Source organism: Mastigoproctus giganteus, chromosome 6 (genome assembly GCF_048544385.1).
Source record: "Mastigoproctus giganteus isolate SK-2022 chromosome 6, ASM4854438v1, whole genome shotgun sequence".
Taxonomy (NCBI): domain Eukaryota; kingdom Metazoa; phylum Arthropoda; class Arachnida; order Uropygi; family Thelyphonidae; genus Mastigoproctus; species Mastigoproctus giganteus.
Window position 1 is genome coordinate 130,654,015 of NC_143580.1, and position 18,384 is coordinate 130,672,398.

General features: G+C 37.2%; 1 protein-coding gene across 1 annotated transcript in view; it reads left to right on the plus strand.

The window, feature by feature from the left end:
- The window catches only part of LOC150084581 (tubulin epsilon and delta complex protein 1-like), a 203,771-nt gene that overhangs the window by 104,998 nt on the left and 80,389 nt on the right, over positions 1 to 18,384 (plus strand). Inside the window, exon 5 of the mRNA XM_090376295.1 lies at positions 4,470 to 4,556. Coding sequence (XP_090232421.1) covers positions 4,470 to 4,556 — 87 coding nt within the window. The remainder of the gene's footprint in view (positions 1 to 4,469; positions 4,557 to 18,384) is intronic.

The window sequence follows — 18,384 nt, forward strand, 5'->3', positions numbered from 1 at the left end:
CTTAAGTTCTGCAAATTGCAGTGTCTGAAGACTAGGCATCTGCAAGGTGATCTGATTGAGGTTTATATGGCCTTGAATGAGTTGGGCAGGCTCAATGGTGATGGGATTCTTCCTTTTGCTCAGATTACGAACCTGGGGGGCATAAATTCAAATTGAGGAAAGACAGTTATAGAATAGATGTGCGGAAATTTGCCTTTAGCCAGCGGATAGTTGATTTCTGGAACAAACTTCCATATGTCGTTGTGGAAGTTGATAGCTTAAATAAATTCAGTGAGTAACTGGACAAACATTTAGATGAAATGGAGTTTTTTTTGGCTGATGCTACATAAGGTTGCTTTCTTGCATCACCTCCTCTACTACTACTAAATTTGTTGATCAGTGTTAACATATATAGCTCATCCTAGTGATGGGCATAATTGAATAATCAAAATAATTAAATACATGCCAATTAGTTGATTATGAAATTGACAAAAAGAATAATAAAAATGATAGTGATGGTATTCAATCTGATGTTATCAAAACTAGTGTTATTACCACTTGGGCAAGCAATAGTCATACTAGCATGCTTGCTTGCAATACCAAATCTTTCCATTATCATTTTTTTATTTATTAATAATGAATTTATTAATAATGTCTTATGACGGTGGATTTTAACTTCTCAGATATTGACTGGAACTTGTGGGTTGGTCACTCACACACTAGTAAGATTTTTATGGATTTATTGGATGATTGTTTTCTGCAGCAGCATGTTCGAGATGCAACTAGAGATTGTAATACTCTTTATCTGGTTATCAGCAGTGATCATTTGTGTATTAAGAATTTGCAGATAAAGAAACCAGTACATGGCAGCGATCACAGTGTACTGATGTGGGATTTACTTAAAGATATGGTAATTATAAGGGATAAAGGAAAGGGTTTTTGCTTCCTTAAAGGTGAGTACAGTGGTCTCATACAGTTTTTAAATTCTGTACAGTGGGATCAACTGATGATGTTACCAATAGCAAATTCCAAGTGGGAAGCATTCAAGGAAATAATCATGGAAGCTACTAAAAGTATCATACCTATTAACAAATGTTGTTCAAGATTTAGGCCTAAATGGCTGTCAAATGAACTAATGAGACTCGTGGCAGAGAAGAAAAATGCATGGGATGCATATAAATTATCAAGCGACACAGAAGCCTATAGCAGATATAAGCTAGTCTGTAATCAAGTCACAAAGGATGTTAGGCAGGTGAAGGCAAACTACGAGAAATCTTTGGCAAAAGATGCTAAGAAAAACAGCAAGATTTCTTTACTTATATAAACTCTAAAAGGAAGGGGATGAATCTGATTGGTCCACTTGATATCGATGGTTCGACTGTTGATGATCTGCTCAGATAGCAAACAAACTGAGTGAGTATTTTGCATCTACATTCACACATGAGGAGTTATTAAAGTTTGAAAATGCCAGAAGGTAATCAAATTGTAGCAGAGTGCTTAATGATTTTGTAATAACTGAGAGCAAAGTGGAGGAAAAATTGTTGAAGTTTATTTCGTTTTTAGGAGCATTAACAACTAAGGCCACATTGCTCCAGAGATATGCGGTGGTCATTCCTTGACCTTTCTGCATCCTCCGTATTTGGTGGTCACAGGCTCGAACCCCGGTCTAATCAAGAAGAGTGTGCTACGCCCTGCTGCCCCTGCCCACCTGGCTACGGAGGCTCTTATTGTTGAAGTTAAACATAAGAAAGGCACCTGGGGGGTGGATGGGATCTATCCAGTTATATTAAAGGAGGCAGCAAAGGAAGTAAGCAAACAATTAGCCATAATTATGAGAGCATATTTGGATTCAGGGGTGGTCCCTATGGACTGGAGATGTGCAAATGTATCCCCAATTCACAAAGGGGAATTGAAGGGTGACACAAGTAATTACAGACCAGTTAGTTTAACTTCTGTTCCGGGTAAAATAATGGAGTCACTGGTTAAAGATACATTGCAGGATCATCTAGACAAGCAGCAGTAATTCAGACACAGCATGGGTTTGTTAAGGGAAAGTTTTGTTTGATAAATTTGATTGTTTTTTATGATGTGGTTACAAAGGAATTGGATATAGAAAATAATTTTGATATCATTTACTTGGATTTCAGGAAAGCTTTTGACACTGTTGCACATGGAAGACTACTGTACCAGTAGGAGCAAAATGGTATTAAGGGTAAATTACTACAGTGGATAAAAGGATGGTTGAGTGGGGGGGAAGACAGAGGGTGGTAATCAATGGGTGCTGCTCTTCGTGGACTAATGTTATTAGTGGAGTCCCACTGGGTTCGGTGTTGGGTCCACTGTTGTTTTGTATATTTATCAATGATATTGAGAAGGTATATCAGGCTTAGTGTCGAAGTTTGCAGATGATACAAAGGTTGACAGGGTTGTTAATGACAGTCATGGCAGTGTGCTACTGCAACAGGATCTAGGAAATTTGGGCTGATGGGCTGAGAAGTGGCAACTGAAGTTTAACCTTGACAAATGCAAAGTACTGCATATGGGTAGAACTAACCCCAGAGAAATGTACCAAATGTGTGGTACTACACTTAAGGTGGTAGAAAATGAAAAAGACCTGGGAGTAATTGTGCAGTCAGATATGAAGTTTTCTGAGCAATACATACAGGCTGCCAGGGCAGGTCATGGGGTTTTGTCAATGATAAATAGGAATTTTGCTAGTAGGGAAAAGGAGGTGATTGTCCCTCTGTATAAGGCAATGGTCTTATACAGATGGCAGTCTACACCTTGAGTACTGCTTACAGGTCTGCAGGCCTCATTTTAGGAAGGATGTAGATTTGCTTGAGCATGTACAGAGAAGGGCAACAAGATTGGTGAGGGGAATGAAGGGATCCTCTTACCAAGAGAGGCTTAAGTTCTGGAAATTGCAGTGGCTGGAGACTAGGCACCTGTGTGGTGATCTGATTGAGGTGTATAAGGCCTTGAATGGGTTGAGCACCCTGATGAATTCTGATGAGATTCTTCCATTTGTTCAGATTATGAACCTAAGGGGGCATAAATTCAAATTAAGGAAAGACAAATGTAGAATAAATGTGTGGAAATTTGACTTTAGCCAGCGAATGGTTAATTGCTGGAACAAACTTCCATCTGTCATTGTGGAAGTTGATAGGTTAAATAAATTTAAGGAGGAACTGGACAAACATTTAGAGGGAATGGTTGTGTAAATTTTTTTTTTTTTTTTTGGCTGATGCTGCATAAGCTCATACACTTGCTTTCTTGCATCAGATGACACCACCACTACTACTACTATACCATAATTGATTATTTTGATTATGTCCATCACTAGCTCATCTTTCTGCAATGTGGGACATATGTTCTTAAAAAAAAATTGTTCACAGTAGCAATATGCCCTACAGCTTTCACGTTTTAATATAACAGGCAGGGATAGGTTTCATAAACTGTCAATAATAACCCCATTCTCAAACTTTTTTTTTATTGCTACATATTATGCTATGATGATAAATAACATTAAAACCTCAAAGGTTATTAATTGAAAGAAAACATACATACATACATAAGAGTATTATTTCATTTTGGATGGCTATTTTTTCAGTTGGAAGCGGAGGGGAAATCTTGTATTGGGCTATTCATTTCTCTTTTTTAAAAGAAGGATGAAAATAAAGTTGTTCGCCTATCTTACTTTTTTTCCTCATTTTCCTCTTCAAAAATTGCCCACACTCAAAACAAGCATACACATGATGATGGGTTTCATGCTAATAACTTCAAATTTCTGTGCATTGTAAGATGGCATCTTATAGCAGGATGAGCTGATGTATATCCTTAATATTATATTTGATATGCAAATGATAAATGAAATAGTTAAAAGACTGGAAGCCAATTTGATTTTGACTGAAATTATTCAAAATAGTCCCTCAAAGAAGAGTAATAAATATTAACCATCTTTGGAATGTCCTTAGTGAACACTGTCATTAACTGAGATGTTGACACGTAAATATACTAACTCCTAATGATTTGAATTATATGAGTGTAATTCGATGAGTTTCCTTCAATGTATTGGTTTTAACCTCTCTGCTATGCTTATCATTACTAAGTAATCATTTGAATGATTTGTAATAATCAAATTGATTATAACCTCTCAATCACACTCATTAGCAGTTGGTAAAAGAATGAAAATAGTCGGTACGTAGAACTTAGTATTGTTTATCATTCCACAACATTTGAAGATTTAATCATAATTGAATTTTCATTTGATAGTGATGCATTACTTTAATTACAGTCAGTTCAAGATTTTCATTATCTGCCGATGTATCTGGTTCATATTATTTAGTAACAATTATGAGTAATAATAATAATCAGGTTTTACCACCCTTATTCAGGATAACAAATAGTTATCTAATTTATTCACTTTTTAACTTGTGGTAATGAAAAAATTATGGTTATTATAAATTTATTTATAATTATTGTTATTTTAGTTTCATCAAAAAGCCAAAAAGCATTTTGCTTCTGATCTGAACATGACTCAGGGTGGAATACTTGATAGTTATGAGCTAATCTGTGAGGTAAGGAAATAGGTAAGATTCATGTTATTAAATATAAGGTGATTCAAAAGAAAAGTAAACAGTTTCAAAAAATTAAAGGAAAACTAATTTATTTTTGTTGAGACATATGCTGGTGGACAGAGAATCTCCAAACATTTCCTGTGGGCTCTACATGCCCTTGATATGCCTACAAGTACTTTACATTTGTGAATGTTAAACTTCATTTGCCACCTCTCAGCCCATCTGCTCAACCTTTCCAGATCCTGTTGCAGCAGCATAGTGTCAGTAGTGTCCTTGACAACCCTGCCAACCTTTGTATCATCTGCAAACTTGGACATTAAGCTTGATATACCATCATCAATATCATTTATAAATACAGAAAACAATAATGGACCCAACACTGAACCCTGAGGGACTCCACTAATAACATTAGTCCACGATGAGCAGTGTTCATTGATTACCACTCCGTCTTCTCCCCCTCTACCATCCCTTTATCCATAGCAGCAATTTGCCTCCAATGCCACACTGCTCCAATTTGTGCAGCAGTCTTCCATGTGCAACAATATCAAAAGCCTTTCTAAGATCCAAATATATAATATCAGAGTTATTCCCTGGATCCAGTTCTTTTGTGACTGCATCATAGTGTCCAATCAGATTTCTCAGGTGAGACTTTCCCTTAACAAAACCATGCTGTGTCCGAACTATAACTGAAGTCTTGTCTAGATGATCCTGCAGTGCTTCTTTAACCAGTGCCTCCATTAATTTTCCTGGAACAGAAGGTAAACTCACAGGTCTATAATTACTTGTGTCAGCCTTTGATCCTCCTTTGTGAATTGGGGTCAAATTTGCACATCTTCAGTCTATGGGCACCTCCCCTGAGTCCAAAGAAGCTCTCATAATTATGGCTAAGGGTGTGCTTACTTCCTTTGCTGCCTCCTTTAATATGACTGGATAGATCCCATCCCCTCCGGGTGCCTTTTTTATGTTTATCCTCAACAATTTTTCCTCCACTTTCCTCTCAGTTATTACAAAATCATCTAGCTCACTGCCAGAGTTTAATTCACCTCTGGCATTGCCCTTCCTGAATAACTCCTCATGTGTGAATATAGATGCAAAATACTCGTTTAGTTTGTTAGCCACCTGAGCAGGATCCTCAACTGTTGAACCATCAATATCCAGTGGACTAATCTGATTCATCCCTTTCCTTCTAGAGTTTACATAGGTAAAGAACTCTTTTCTGTTTTTCTTTGCATCCTTTGCCAAGGATTTCTCATAATCTGCCTTTGCCTGCCTAATCTCCTTTGTGACTTGGTTACAGACCAGCGTATATCTATCATAGGCTTCCATGTCACCATGGAAAACAAGATGCAGGGTATTTCAGAGACTGCTGGGAGTCATTGTGGTACAAGTAAACACATGGGTTGTGTTAGGGTAGCTAAGAATACAGGAGCATGTATACTCTGTGTATACATTAATGCTAGGAGTTTGTTAAATAAATTTGATGAATTTATTGCTCACTACATCAAAGGCAGATATTCTTGGGATATCCACCGCAGCCAAATCAGCAATTCCCAATAATAATCGCTGCCTGTCAGGCCCCCCTATACAGACTACAGGCAAATAATACACCAAGAGATATACTCCCAATGGCATGATTCTTGGAATAGACACACTGTGAACAAATTATATCATATAAAGCCTGGAATTGAACCGTGGAAGTCTAGTCTGCATAGGAATCGTAAGGAGGAAGTTGTTCTTGCCCGGACCCGCATAGGACATAGTCATTTGACTCATTCGTATTTGCTGAGGGCTGATGATCCTCCTATGTGTGAGCAGTGTTGCCAACTCTTAATAATATTTCCCGCTAGCCGCATACTCAAAATCCGCTATTTTTAGCACTTGACCCGCCAATTTTTTTAAATTTTCATTTGTTTGTACTTTGTAGTGAATAAAAACAAACAAACAAATAGTACATATAAATAGTTATTTATTTTTCTCTTTTTAATATAAAATCAATATCTAAAAATCTAAATTAATTTCGAAATTCAATACCGCCTCATCTTTTACCTTCTTCAGGTAAAACATAATTTTTACAACACTTTTCAACTCTTTTGAGCCCGTATCGTACTGATAAGATTGCATTAACCGTGCCAACACTCATTCTGTTGCGTGTTTTGTTTTTTACTAGATTTAAGTTGCTGAATATTCTTTCCACATCTGCATTGGATAATGGCAAAATTAAAATACCCAATGCAAATTCGCTAATTTCTTTAAATGGATTTTCACCGCTTGCATATCGATATTTCGAAACTTCTAACCAAAACTTCATTGTATTGTTGAAGTTTTCCCATTTAATGAGAGTAATGTTTATATACTGTTTCTCAATTTTTTCAATTTCTACTTCAGACAATTTTAAGTTTTTGTAATAAATTTAACAGAAAATTTTTCTTTAATATATTGTTAACTGAGATTAATGATATTTTTTCTAATTCTTTTATGTTGTCTAGAAGGCGTTGTTTTAATTGTTGATACAAACCAATCAAGAAATACGGCATCTCTCTCTTATTGCCATTTCATCTGTTGTTGTGATAAGTTTATTCATTATTAATTCATTTATTTTTCTTTCAAATTGGTATGGATTAGGGTCTAAATAATTATTATTATCCTTTCAATATGTGTATTTGGTAAAAACATTTTATTGGCAATCATCGACAATAGCGTGTTTAAATCATGTAGTAATAATGTAGGATCGGCAGTATTTGATTCAAAAGATTTGTTTACTCTTTGTACTTCAGATAAGACAGGTTTCAAAAATAAAAGATACGCTAAATTACTTTCATCTTTAAACATTGAATAAAGAAGTTCTGCAGTATAACATTTGTCAGTCAAACGAGTTATTTCAAAATGGGCTTTTAATTCAATATACTGTTCTAAAATTCTTGTTATAGCAACTTCAATGGATAACCACCTTGTTTGACACGAATGAACTATCTTTTTCGGATCTGCACCATCGTTTATGGCACTGTATAAATATTTGAATTGATTTTGTCGGCTGGTGGATTTACTAAACCAATTATAAGTTTCAGCTATCATGAATTCTAGACTTCTAGGGAATGTTTCGCGGGTTGCATGAGATACTGCTAATTGCAAAGAATGACATACGCATTTAATTAATATCAAGTTCGGTACATCGGACTTCAAATGTGTATAAACGCTGTTATTAACTCCAATCATAACGCTAGCATTATCTGTCCCAATGCCACAAGATTATTTAAAGGAAGTTTAAAATTTCCCAGCGTTATTTTAATTGAATTTGAAATATTTTCAGCGTTACACTTATCTAATTCTACAAGAGCTAAGAATGTAGAAACTCTTTTATCGAATTGCTCATCATAATACACAATTGCAATACCTAATAGTTTTGTTACACTAATATCGTTTGATTCATCTAGTAACAAACTATAGTTTGAAAAGCCATTGAGCACTGACTTCAATAAATCTTTCTGAAAGCGGGGGTGTAGGATATATTTTATAATGCCGCTGCATTTTGTTCGATGAATTTTTAAAGTTTTGGCTGTTTGATCTTGGAATGCATTCTTACATAATTCACCAAGGTGGTCTATTGCCAGTATTGACGAGTGAGCACAAACAAACAAACTTAACTTTGCTTCAGCTTCCGCTGTTTGTAAATTCTTGGTGGGAAAATTTAAGTTAGATTGGTTGCCTGATCTATTAGGTGAAAATGGTTCTGCTGACTTAATAGGTTTGAAAGTTTTTAAATGACTTTTAATGTCCGAAATTTTAGCAGTAAAATCAGACTTGCAATATTTACTTCTTGCTCGAGTTGGATGTCCTGGAATCTCTACTAACCAGCCTTTGAATTGTGGAAAAGCTAACCATTCCTTCCGAAAATTTTGGGTATATTTCGTTTTGTTTTTGTCCGCCATCCCGTAAGGTAAGGCTTATGGCCAGTTCGCCTCTATCGATAGAGAAAAAAATATGAAATCGTGAAACGCTTTGAGCGAAATGAAAGACCATGTGATATTGCACGTGCTACAGACCTAAATGAGAGGCAACGCCGAGAATTACAAAGAATGCGGAGAAAATAAAAACAACTTTGATAGCAGGAACAACTAAGTGTAATTAAAATCCATTAGATTAAGACAAAGAATTGGAAGAGATGGAACGGCTGTCATCTGTTTGGATAGAAAATCAAACAAAAAACAAGTTTGCTTACGATAGAAGCAAAAGCATTAGCAATATTTTATTACGACCTTTACGTAATAAAAAAATACGTAATAATCGTAATAAAATACGTAAGTATTTTATTACGATTATTTATTGTGTTTGGTAATGTTTTGGTTACAAATGTGTGTTCAATCTTGGGTGGTCGGCACCTAACCCAATTTTTCCCATAGGGCCTGTTGTTTATATTGCACGAGGATTTCTAGGAATACAACTATCGTACTATACGAGGACTGACTATACTAAGATATTATTACACTGTGGTTATTAGAAATAATTATTACTTATTACTCTTATTACTTATTGCTCTGTGGTTATTAGAAACGTTGAAAGAGATGTCGGTAATTCGGATCGCATTTCTTTGAAGCCAAACAAATACGACGAAGAAAAATTATCCAATGCCATTCCTTCGCAGTTTCAAAAAAAGGCGTCATTAGAATTTTTTCCACATTTTTAGATTTGATCCAACAATTTAAAGCTATGACCCAATGATCAGGTCGTTTGACCGCGAGCGTAACTATGTAAAATTGTTGGGGTTCTCCTCAGGGAAATCCAGAATAATATAAAACCGATTCTTCGATTTATAAAAAAAAAAACTATGAAATATGATATCCCTACTATTTCAATTATGAATTATTTTTATTATTAATTAAATAATCAATTGAACAATTAATTTAATATTTCTTAAATGAATATTTCTTAATTTAAATGTTACATTGCCAAATTACATAAAATGCTAAACATTTACACTCCTCCCGCTAAAAAATCCGCTATCCGCTATTTCATATTTTTATCCGCTAAACCTGAAGCAATTCCGCTAAATCTAGCGGGAAAACCGCTAAAATGGCAACACTGTGTGTGAGTCCTGTGGCACAATTTTATAAATCAGACACATTTTAATTGACTGTCAAGATTTTAGCAATATCTGTTTTACCGCTTTTAATCATCTGACTGAGCCGTATACACTCAGTCAGATTTTATCCGACAATGACAATGTGTCTGCTGTTTTTAGCTATTTTAAATCAATAAAGGTTTTTACTTGTATTTAAAATTACATGTTTTTTTTTATTTATTGATTTATCTTTTCTACATTTTATACCTTTGTTATTTTATATCTTGACATGGTGACCTAAGTAATTAGGTGAGTGAAAGCTTATATTTTTTTATATATCACCTGGTTTTGGCGCTTTATAGCCTTACTTGCTAATGCACTAATAAAATCTAAACCAAACCAAACCAAACCTTGGAATATCAGAGATGTGGTGTCACACACATATAAGGAATGCAGAACTGAAATTTGAGGAGAACAATGTGTACAGGAGGGATAGACAGAATAGGAAGGGAGGAGGGGTTATGCTATTAGTTAAGAAACACATAAAATCCAAAGAAGTGCAGCCAGTCAACATCACTGGACAGTGCAGTGTCTAGTCAGTTAGTGTGACATAAGCATTGGGAGATCAAAATTGAGAGTAGGGGTGTGTTATAGGCCTAATGACTCTGATGTGTATAATAAGAAACTGTACAGGGAAATAGAGTTGGCCAGTAAATCAGTCTTATAATGGGGGATTTTAATTTCCTGGATATTGACTGGAATTTGTGGATTGGTCACTCACACACTAGCAAGGCTTTTGAGGATTTACTGGATGATTGTTTTCTACATCAGCATGTTCGGGAGGCAACTAGAGGGAATAAAACTCTTGATCTGATTATCAGTAGTGATTCTTCATGCATTAAGAATCTGCAGATAAAGGAACCACTAGTGGCAGTGATCACAGTGTGCTGAAGTGGGATTTACTCAAAGAAGTAACTACCATCAGTGGTAAAGGGAGGGGTTTTTGCTTTCTTAAAAGTGACTACGGTGGTCTGAGACAGTATTTAAATTTTATACAGTGGGACCAACTGATGATGTTACCAACAGCAAATTCAAAATGGCTAGGCTTTACATACCAACTAAGAAATATTGTTCAAGGTTTAGGACTAAATGGATTTCAGATGAACTAATGAGACATGGCAGAGAAGAAAAATGCATGGGATACATACAAATTAATGTGTGACATGAAAGCCTATGATGGATATAAGCTGGTCTGTAAACAAGTCAGAAGGAGATTAGGCAGACAAAGGCAGATTATGAGAAATCTTTGGAAAAGGATGCAAAGAAAATAACCAAAGAGTTCTTTACCTATGTAAACTCTAGAAGGAAAAGGATAACTCAGATTGGTCCACAGGATATTGATTGTTCAACTATTGATGATCGTGCTCAGGTGGCTAACAAACTGTGTATTTTGCATCTACATTCACACATGTGGAGTTATTCAGGGAGGGGAATGCCAGAGGTGAATTAAACTGTGACATTGCACTAGATGATTTTGTAATAACCGAGAGTAAAGTGGAGGAGAAATTGTTGAAGAAAAACATAAAAAAGGCACCCAGGGTGGATGGGATGTATCCAGTTATATTTTAAACGAGGCAGCAAAGGAAGTAAGTAAACCCTTAGCCATAATTATGAGAGCTTCCTTGGACTCAAGGGAGGTACCCATGGACTGGAGATGTGCAAAAAAAAAAAAAAAAAAAAAAAAAAAAAAGTAAACTACAGCCACTATGAACCCACTGTAGGATGGATGCCTCCTCAACAATTCATGCTGAGGGAAATGGACCATAACCTGCAATGCTGGTCCAGTGCGGGTTCGCAGATTGACCGTATTCAGCAGTCAGGGGTTTGAACCCCGGTCTACCCAAAGAGCGTGTGCTACTGCACTCCCACTCCTGACCACTCAGCTACGGAGGCCTTGTGACCCCAATTCACAAAGGAGGATCAAAGGGCGACACAAAGAATTGAAGACCTGTGAGTTTAACTTCTGTTCCAGGAAAATTAATGGAGGCACTGGTTAAAGAAGCACTGCAAAATCATCCAGACAAGACTTCAGTTATAGCTCGGACATATCATGGTTTTGTTAAGGGAAAGTCTTGCCTAACCAATTTGATTGGATACTATGATGTGGTCACAAAGGAAGTGGACGCAGGGAAGAACTTTGATATCATATATTTGGAACTTAGCATTAGTAGAGGCACACGATGCAAGACAGCATCAGCCAAAAAAAAAACTCCGATTTCACCCCTCCATTCCTTCCATTCATACCTGCCGCAAGATTCCTATATATTAGCATTAGTATGGGCGTATGATGCAAGAAAGCAAGCTTATGCAGCATCAGCCAAAAAAAACCCCCACTCCCATTTCACTCCTTCATTCGTACTAAATACTTGTCCAGCTCAGCATTAAATTTATTTAGGCTATCAACTTCCATAACAAAAGATGGATATCTGTTCCACCAATCAACTATCCACTGGATAAAAGCAAACTTCCTCACATCTATCCTACAGCTGTCTTTCCTCAATTTGAATTTATGCCCTCTCAGATGATTATTCTGAGCAAGAGGAAGAATCCTATCAGCATTGAGCATGCCCAAGCCTTTCAAGGCTTTATACACCTTAATCAAATCACCTCGCAGGTGCCTAGTTTCCAAACACTGTAATCTGCAAAACTTAAGCCTTTCTTCATAAGAGGAACCCTTTTTTCCATTCAATAATCTTGTTGCCCTTCTCTGTACTCATTCCAACAGCTCTACTTCCTTCTTAAAATTAAGCCTCCAGACCTGTATACAGTACTCAAGGTGTGGCCTGAACATCGCCTTATACAAGGCAATAATCACCTCCCTATCCCTTGTAGAAAAATTCCTATATAGCATTGACATGACACCATGAGCTACTCTTGCAGACTGTCTGCACTGCTCAGAAAACTTCATATCTGCCTGCACAATTATCCCCAGGTCCTTTTCATTCTCTATTACTGTCAATGTAGTACCATAGAGTTGATACGTTACTCTGGGATTACTGCTTCCCGTATGTAGTACTTTACATTTGTCAATGTTAAACTTCATTTGGGCCTCTCAGCCCATGTGCTGAACTTTTAACAACTCTGCCAACCTTCGTAACGTCTGGAAACTTGGACATTAAGCCTGATATACCATCATCAGTATCATTTATAAATACAGAAAACAACAATGGACCCAACACTGAACCCCGGGGAACTCCACTAATAACGTTAATCCACAAAGAGCAGTGTCCATTTATTACCACCCTGTCTTCTCTCTAAACCATCCCTTTATCCATAGCAGCAATTTAACTGCAATGCCGGACTGCTCCAATTTGTGCAAATTTGTGCAGCAGTCTTCCATGTGCAACAGTTTCAAAAGCCTTTCTAAGATCCAAATATATGATATCAAAGTTATTGCCTGCATCCATTAGTTTTGTGACCACATCATAGTATCCAAGAAAATTAGTCAGACAAGACTTCCCCTTAACAAACCCATACTGTTTCCGAGCAATAACTGAAGTCTTGTGTAGATGATCCTGCAGTGCTTCTTTAACCAGTGCCTCCATTAATTTCCCTGGAACAGAAGTTAAACTAACTGGTCTACTATTACTTGTGTCGCCCTTTGATCCTCCTTTGTGAATTGGGGTCACATTTGCACATCTCCAGTCCATGGGTATCCCCCCCCCGAGTCCATGGAAGCTCTCATAATTATGGCTAAGGGTTTGCTGACTTCCTTTGCTTCTTCCTTTAATATAAATGGATAGATCCCATCTACAACGTCGTCAACCTTTGCACCTGGCAGACATATCCTGGTCCTAGAAAGGCTTTTGATACTGTTGCACATGGAAGATTGCTGCACAAATTGGAGCAGTGTGGCATTGGAGGCAAATTGGTGCTATGGATGAAGGGATGGTTGAGTGGGAGAAGACAGACTGGCAATCAATGTACACTGCTCATCATGGATTAATGTTATTTGTGGAGTCCCTCAGGGTTCAGTGTTGGGTCCATTGTTGTTTTCTGTATTATTTAATGATATTGATGATAGTATATCAGGATTAATGTCTAAGCTTGCAGGCGATACGAAGCATTGTTAATGACAGTATGCTGCTGCTGCAGGATACAGAAAAGTTGAACAGATTTGCTGAGAGGTGGCAACTGAAGTTTAACATTGAGAAATATAAAGTACTGCATATGGGAAGCAGTAACCCCAGAGTAACATATCAACACTGGTACTACACTGACAGTGGTAGAGAGTGAAAAAGACCTGGGGGTAATTGTGCAGGCAGACATGAAGTTTTCTGAGCAGTTCAGACGGTCTGCAAGAGTAGCTCATGTGTCATGTCAATGATATACAGGAATCTTTCTAGAAGGGATAAGGAGGTGTTTATTCTCTTGTATAAGGCAATGGTCAGGCCACACCTTGAGTACTGCATACAGGTCTGGAGGCCTCATTTCAAGAAGGATGTAGAGCTGCTGGAATGAGTACGGAGATGGGCAACAAGATTAGTGAATGGAATGAAGGGTTGCTCTTACGAAGAAAGGCTTAAGTTTTGCAGATTACAGTGTCTGGAGGCTAGGCATCTGCGAGGTGATCTGATTGAAGTGTATAAAACCTTGAATTGTTTGAGCATGCTCAATGTTGATGGGATTCTTCCTCTTGCTCAGAATATCACCTGAGAGGTCATAAATTCAAATTGAGGAAAGACAGTTGTAGGATAGATATGCGGAAGTTTGTCTTTAGCCAGCGGGTAGTTGGTTGGTGGAAAAGACTTCCATCTTTTGTTGTGGTAGTTGATAGCCTAAATAAATTTACGGCAGCTGGACAGGTATTTGGAACGAACGGAGGGGTAAAATGGGAGCAGGGTATTTTTTTTTTTTGTTTGGCTGATGCCTCATAAGTTTGCTTTCTTGTATCATATGCCTCCACTAATGCTAAGTCCTAATGCTAAAAGGTCAAGCATCTTGTGCTGGGTCAATCCAATTCAGCATAGTGCTCCTAAAATAGCCCTAGGGGCTTTCAGAATATTCCTAGTTCAGAGCATTTATGTAGAGCAGTGCTACTCAAAATGTGGAACGTTCTGAATAACATATTTCAAAAGAGAAGAAGAAGCAGAAACTCCGTGGAAAACTTCCATTAGTGGGGAAAACACTTTTAAAAATCTAAATATCTGGCAGCTGTGTGCAGAGCACTCTTCAGCAAACTCAGATCTTCAATTATATACTGATGGCCCAAAATCTACTGTGTTCTTTCTCACTACCAACTGGTGTCTGTCTCGCTTCCATCTGAATGGAATGTTTATGCTGCTGAACATTTTACTGTCACATTGGCATTAGACAATATTAACAGTCTGCCTAACTTATGATCATAATATATACTGACGCTTTAAGTACTGTTACTACAGAAAATAAATCTTTATCTTATTTGGTCATGAAAAATAAAATCTTGAGCGATTTTAGGACTCTCTTCCATGTTCCCTATACTCAAACCCATTATACAAGAGTGTATTAAGTGGTGGATGAAATCCAGCAGAATTAAAGGCATAATAATCTGCTACAATTAAAGCCTAGACCATAGGCATGGAATTCCAGCTAATGAAAAGCCTGACACGAAGAAGTCGTCCTTGCTTGAGTATACATTGATCATAATCTTTCAATGCATCTTTTCCAATTTACCATAGAAGATCCACCTGCCTGCTCATTTTGTTATTTGCCACTCACAGTAAAGCATATCTTATTACAATGTATTCTATTATTCTATTATCCTATTATTAGTGTATCAGAAATGCATATTTGAAATCCATAACAGCATCAAATGAATCTGTAGGATTACAACACTTACTAGGGAATGAATTGTACAAGGGAAGAATTCACTTGTACAATTCATTTTATGTTTTAGTACAATGATCAGCAAAGGCATCCAAAGAGATGTTCAGTTCGGTGGTTATGATTTTCTTTATGACCTCAACATCCTGAAATCTCTTTCTTTGTGGGCAGTTTTCACCTTGAGAAAGAAGTGTTGCTAGATTGGCAGAGTAGGGTGAATGGTTGATCAGTACAATGGTATGTTTCATAGAAATGTCTTTATAACAAGTGTGGAATTCGCGGGGACCATTTCATTCAACAAGAATCAGCTGCAAATTCCTTGTGAATCACACCCTATTTGTCAAAATATATGATTAGCATTGCCTTGATCCTGGACTTCTATAAACAAAATTTTGTGCCTTGGTGATGACTTCGAAATTCATTGCATGATTCGTGCTTTGTCTCTAAGTTGTACTGAAACACCCAACAATGATCTCCAGTGACAATACAGTCAAAGAAATTAGTCTTGACAATTCTGGATAAGTCTTTACAAGATGCTGTTCTTTGTTGCTTCTGCTCATCTGCTAGACACAAATTTTGCATGGACATCCCTTTTCTCTAAATTTTCAATGCAGAATTTGATGAATAGTTTCCTTATTCCTATCCAACAATCAGCTATCATTCTGAGGTTCAAATGATGATCTCTTGCCACAATTTCTGAACTTTTGCAACTCTGTCCTCATTTCAGTAGGTTAGTAATACAAGGGGCAATCATTTAATTTGCAGACTGTGTGTGTGTGTGTGTGTGTGTGTGTGTGTGTGTGTGTGTGTGTGTGTGTGTGTGTGTGTGTGTGTGTGTGTGTGCAAGATCTTGTCTTAATCGTCATGATCAGAATCTTCTATGAATTTCTCTTTCTTTAAAAACTCTCCCTTGAAATTTACACACTTTTGCCCTCGTCGTGCCATTTTTCAAAAGACTGAAGTACTTTTGTTGTGGCTCTGCGAGCATCATTGTTGGACACAAAATGCTTGCCTTTCAGAGCTTTCTTGACACGTTAAAACAGAAAGAAGTCACATGGGAGTTATGTACGGTGAGTTAGGGGATGTGACAGAACCTTAGCACCTATGGCAGTGATCACTGGCTGCCCAATATTAGCCGTATAGGGCCTGGCATTGTCTTGATAAAGAAACGACTTCACACTGGAAAGTTCTGATGTTTCTCACAAATGGCACGGCAAGTGCCACTTGTGAGAAACAAGAAACTCAAGATTTCCTAGGTCTTGGTGAATCAGAATGCTTCCACTCGGCTGTTGTTTTGTCTCTGGATCATAGTGAAAAATCCAAGTTTCATCACAAGTCATTATTCAATTTAAGAAGTTTTGACCCTGCATTTCAAAACTATCAAGTATTTCTTTGCACAAGTGTATTCTTTGCTGTTTTTGTTTTGGAGTCAAATTGTTGGGAATCCAGCGTGCACAGATTCATGACATTTTCAGGTGATCTTTCACAATATTGTGAGCACTGCCATACGAAATGGACATTCTAACAGCTAATTCACAAAGTGTTATTTGCCTGTCTTCATCCAAGATTACCTGGGCTTTTGCAATTTGCTCAGGAGTTGGTGAGGAGGAAGGCTAACCAGATTATAGGTCATCTACAACACTCATGGCCTTCACTGGATGACTTGTACCATTTAAATATGGCCATCCTACCAAGACACTCAATACACTTCATTCATCTCTTTAACTGTTTCCAATGCATTTGAGCCCCTCTGACACAATAATGAATCATATATGGCTGTTCAATCTGTATGTCTGACATGATATTTGCTTCAAAATGATCATCAGTGACACACAACTAAAAAAACTCTTCATGCAACAGCTGGACAAGTACTGGCATATGCACACAGTCTGCTCAGTAGCAATCAGGGAAAGTTATGTCATCTGATTTGTTAGTAATGATGAGATAAGAATATTCTCACCCCTAGTACTTTCTCTAATGTGCTGATACAAATAATCTAGTTTATTTCAAAAAAAAATTTTCATCAATGACGAGTTTCCTTTTCACTTATTCCAGTCACTCTAGGGCAGATTGAAGTCACCCAAATAAGCATGGTCTGTGCTTGCTAATAGGAGAGACTGCTTCTACAGGGATTGGATACACTTAAATAGAAAGGGTGCAAGAATATTTGCTGATGCTATAGAGGCAAGTTAGGTTGGACGGAAAACTGCTAGCTTTGGGGGGGGGGGTTCATTGACTAAAAGATTAACAGTAGTTGCAAGCAGAGGCAAAAGTGATTCTTGCACTGCTTCTATTGTAATGAGCAGCAGCCTGGAGAGCAGGTTTCTGGGGATTCCATATACTTACTGGGAGTCATCATGGAATAAGTAAATACATGGGCTGTGTTAGGGTAACTAAGGGTAAGAACAGGTGCATGTACACCAATCTTAGAAGTATAGTAAATAAATTTTGATGAATTTGAAGTACTCAAGTCATCAAAGGCAGATATTGTTCGGTTATCGGTGTCACACAGATATAAGCAGTGCAGAATTGGAATTTAGGAAGTACAATGTGTACAGAAAGAATCAACGGGGTAGGAAGGAAGGAGGAGTTATGCTGTTAGTTAAGAAACATAAAATCTAAGTAAGTGCATCCAGTTGATATGGGTGGACAGTGTAATGTTGAGTCAATTTAGTGTGACAATTTAGTGTGTAAGCATTGGGAAATGGAAAATGAGAGGAGGTGGGTGTTATAGGCCTAATAATTCTGATGAGTACAAAGAACAATTGTGCAGAGATAGAGTGGGCCAGTAAATCAGAATGTCTTGTAATGGGGCATTTTAACTTTCCGGGTATTGATTGGAACTTGTGGATTGGCCACTTGCACGCTAGCAAGACTTTTGGGGATTTATTGGAGGATTGTTTTCTACAG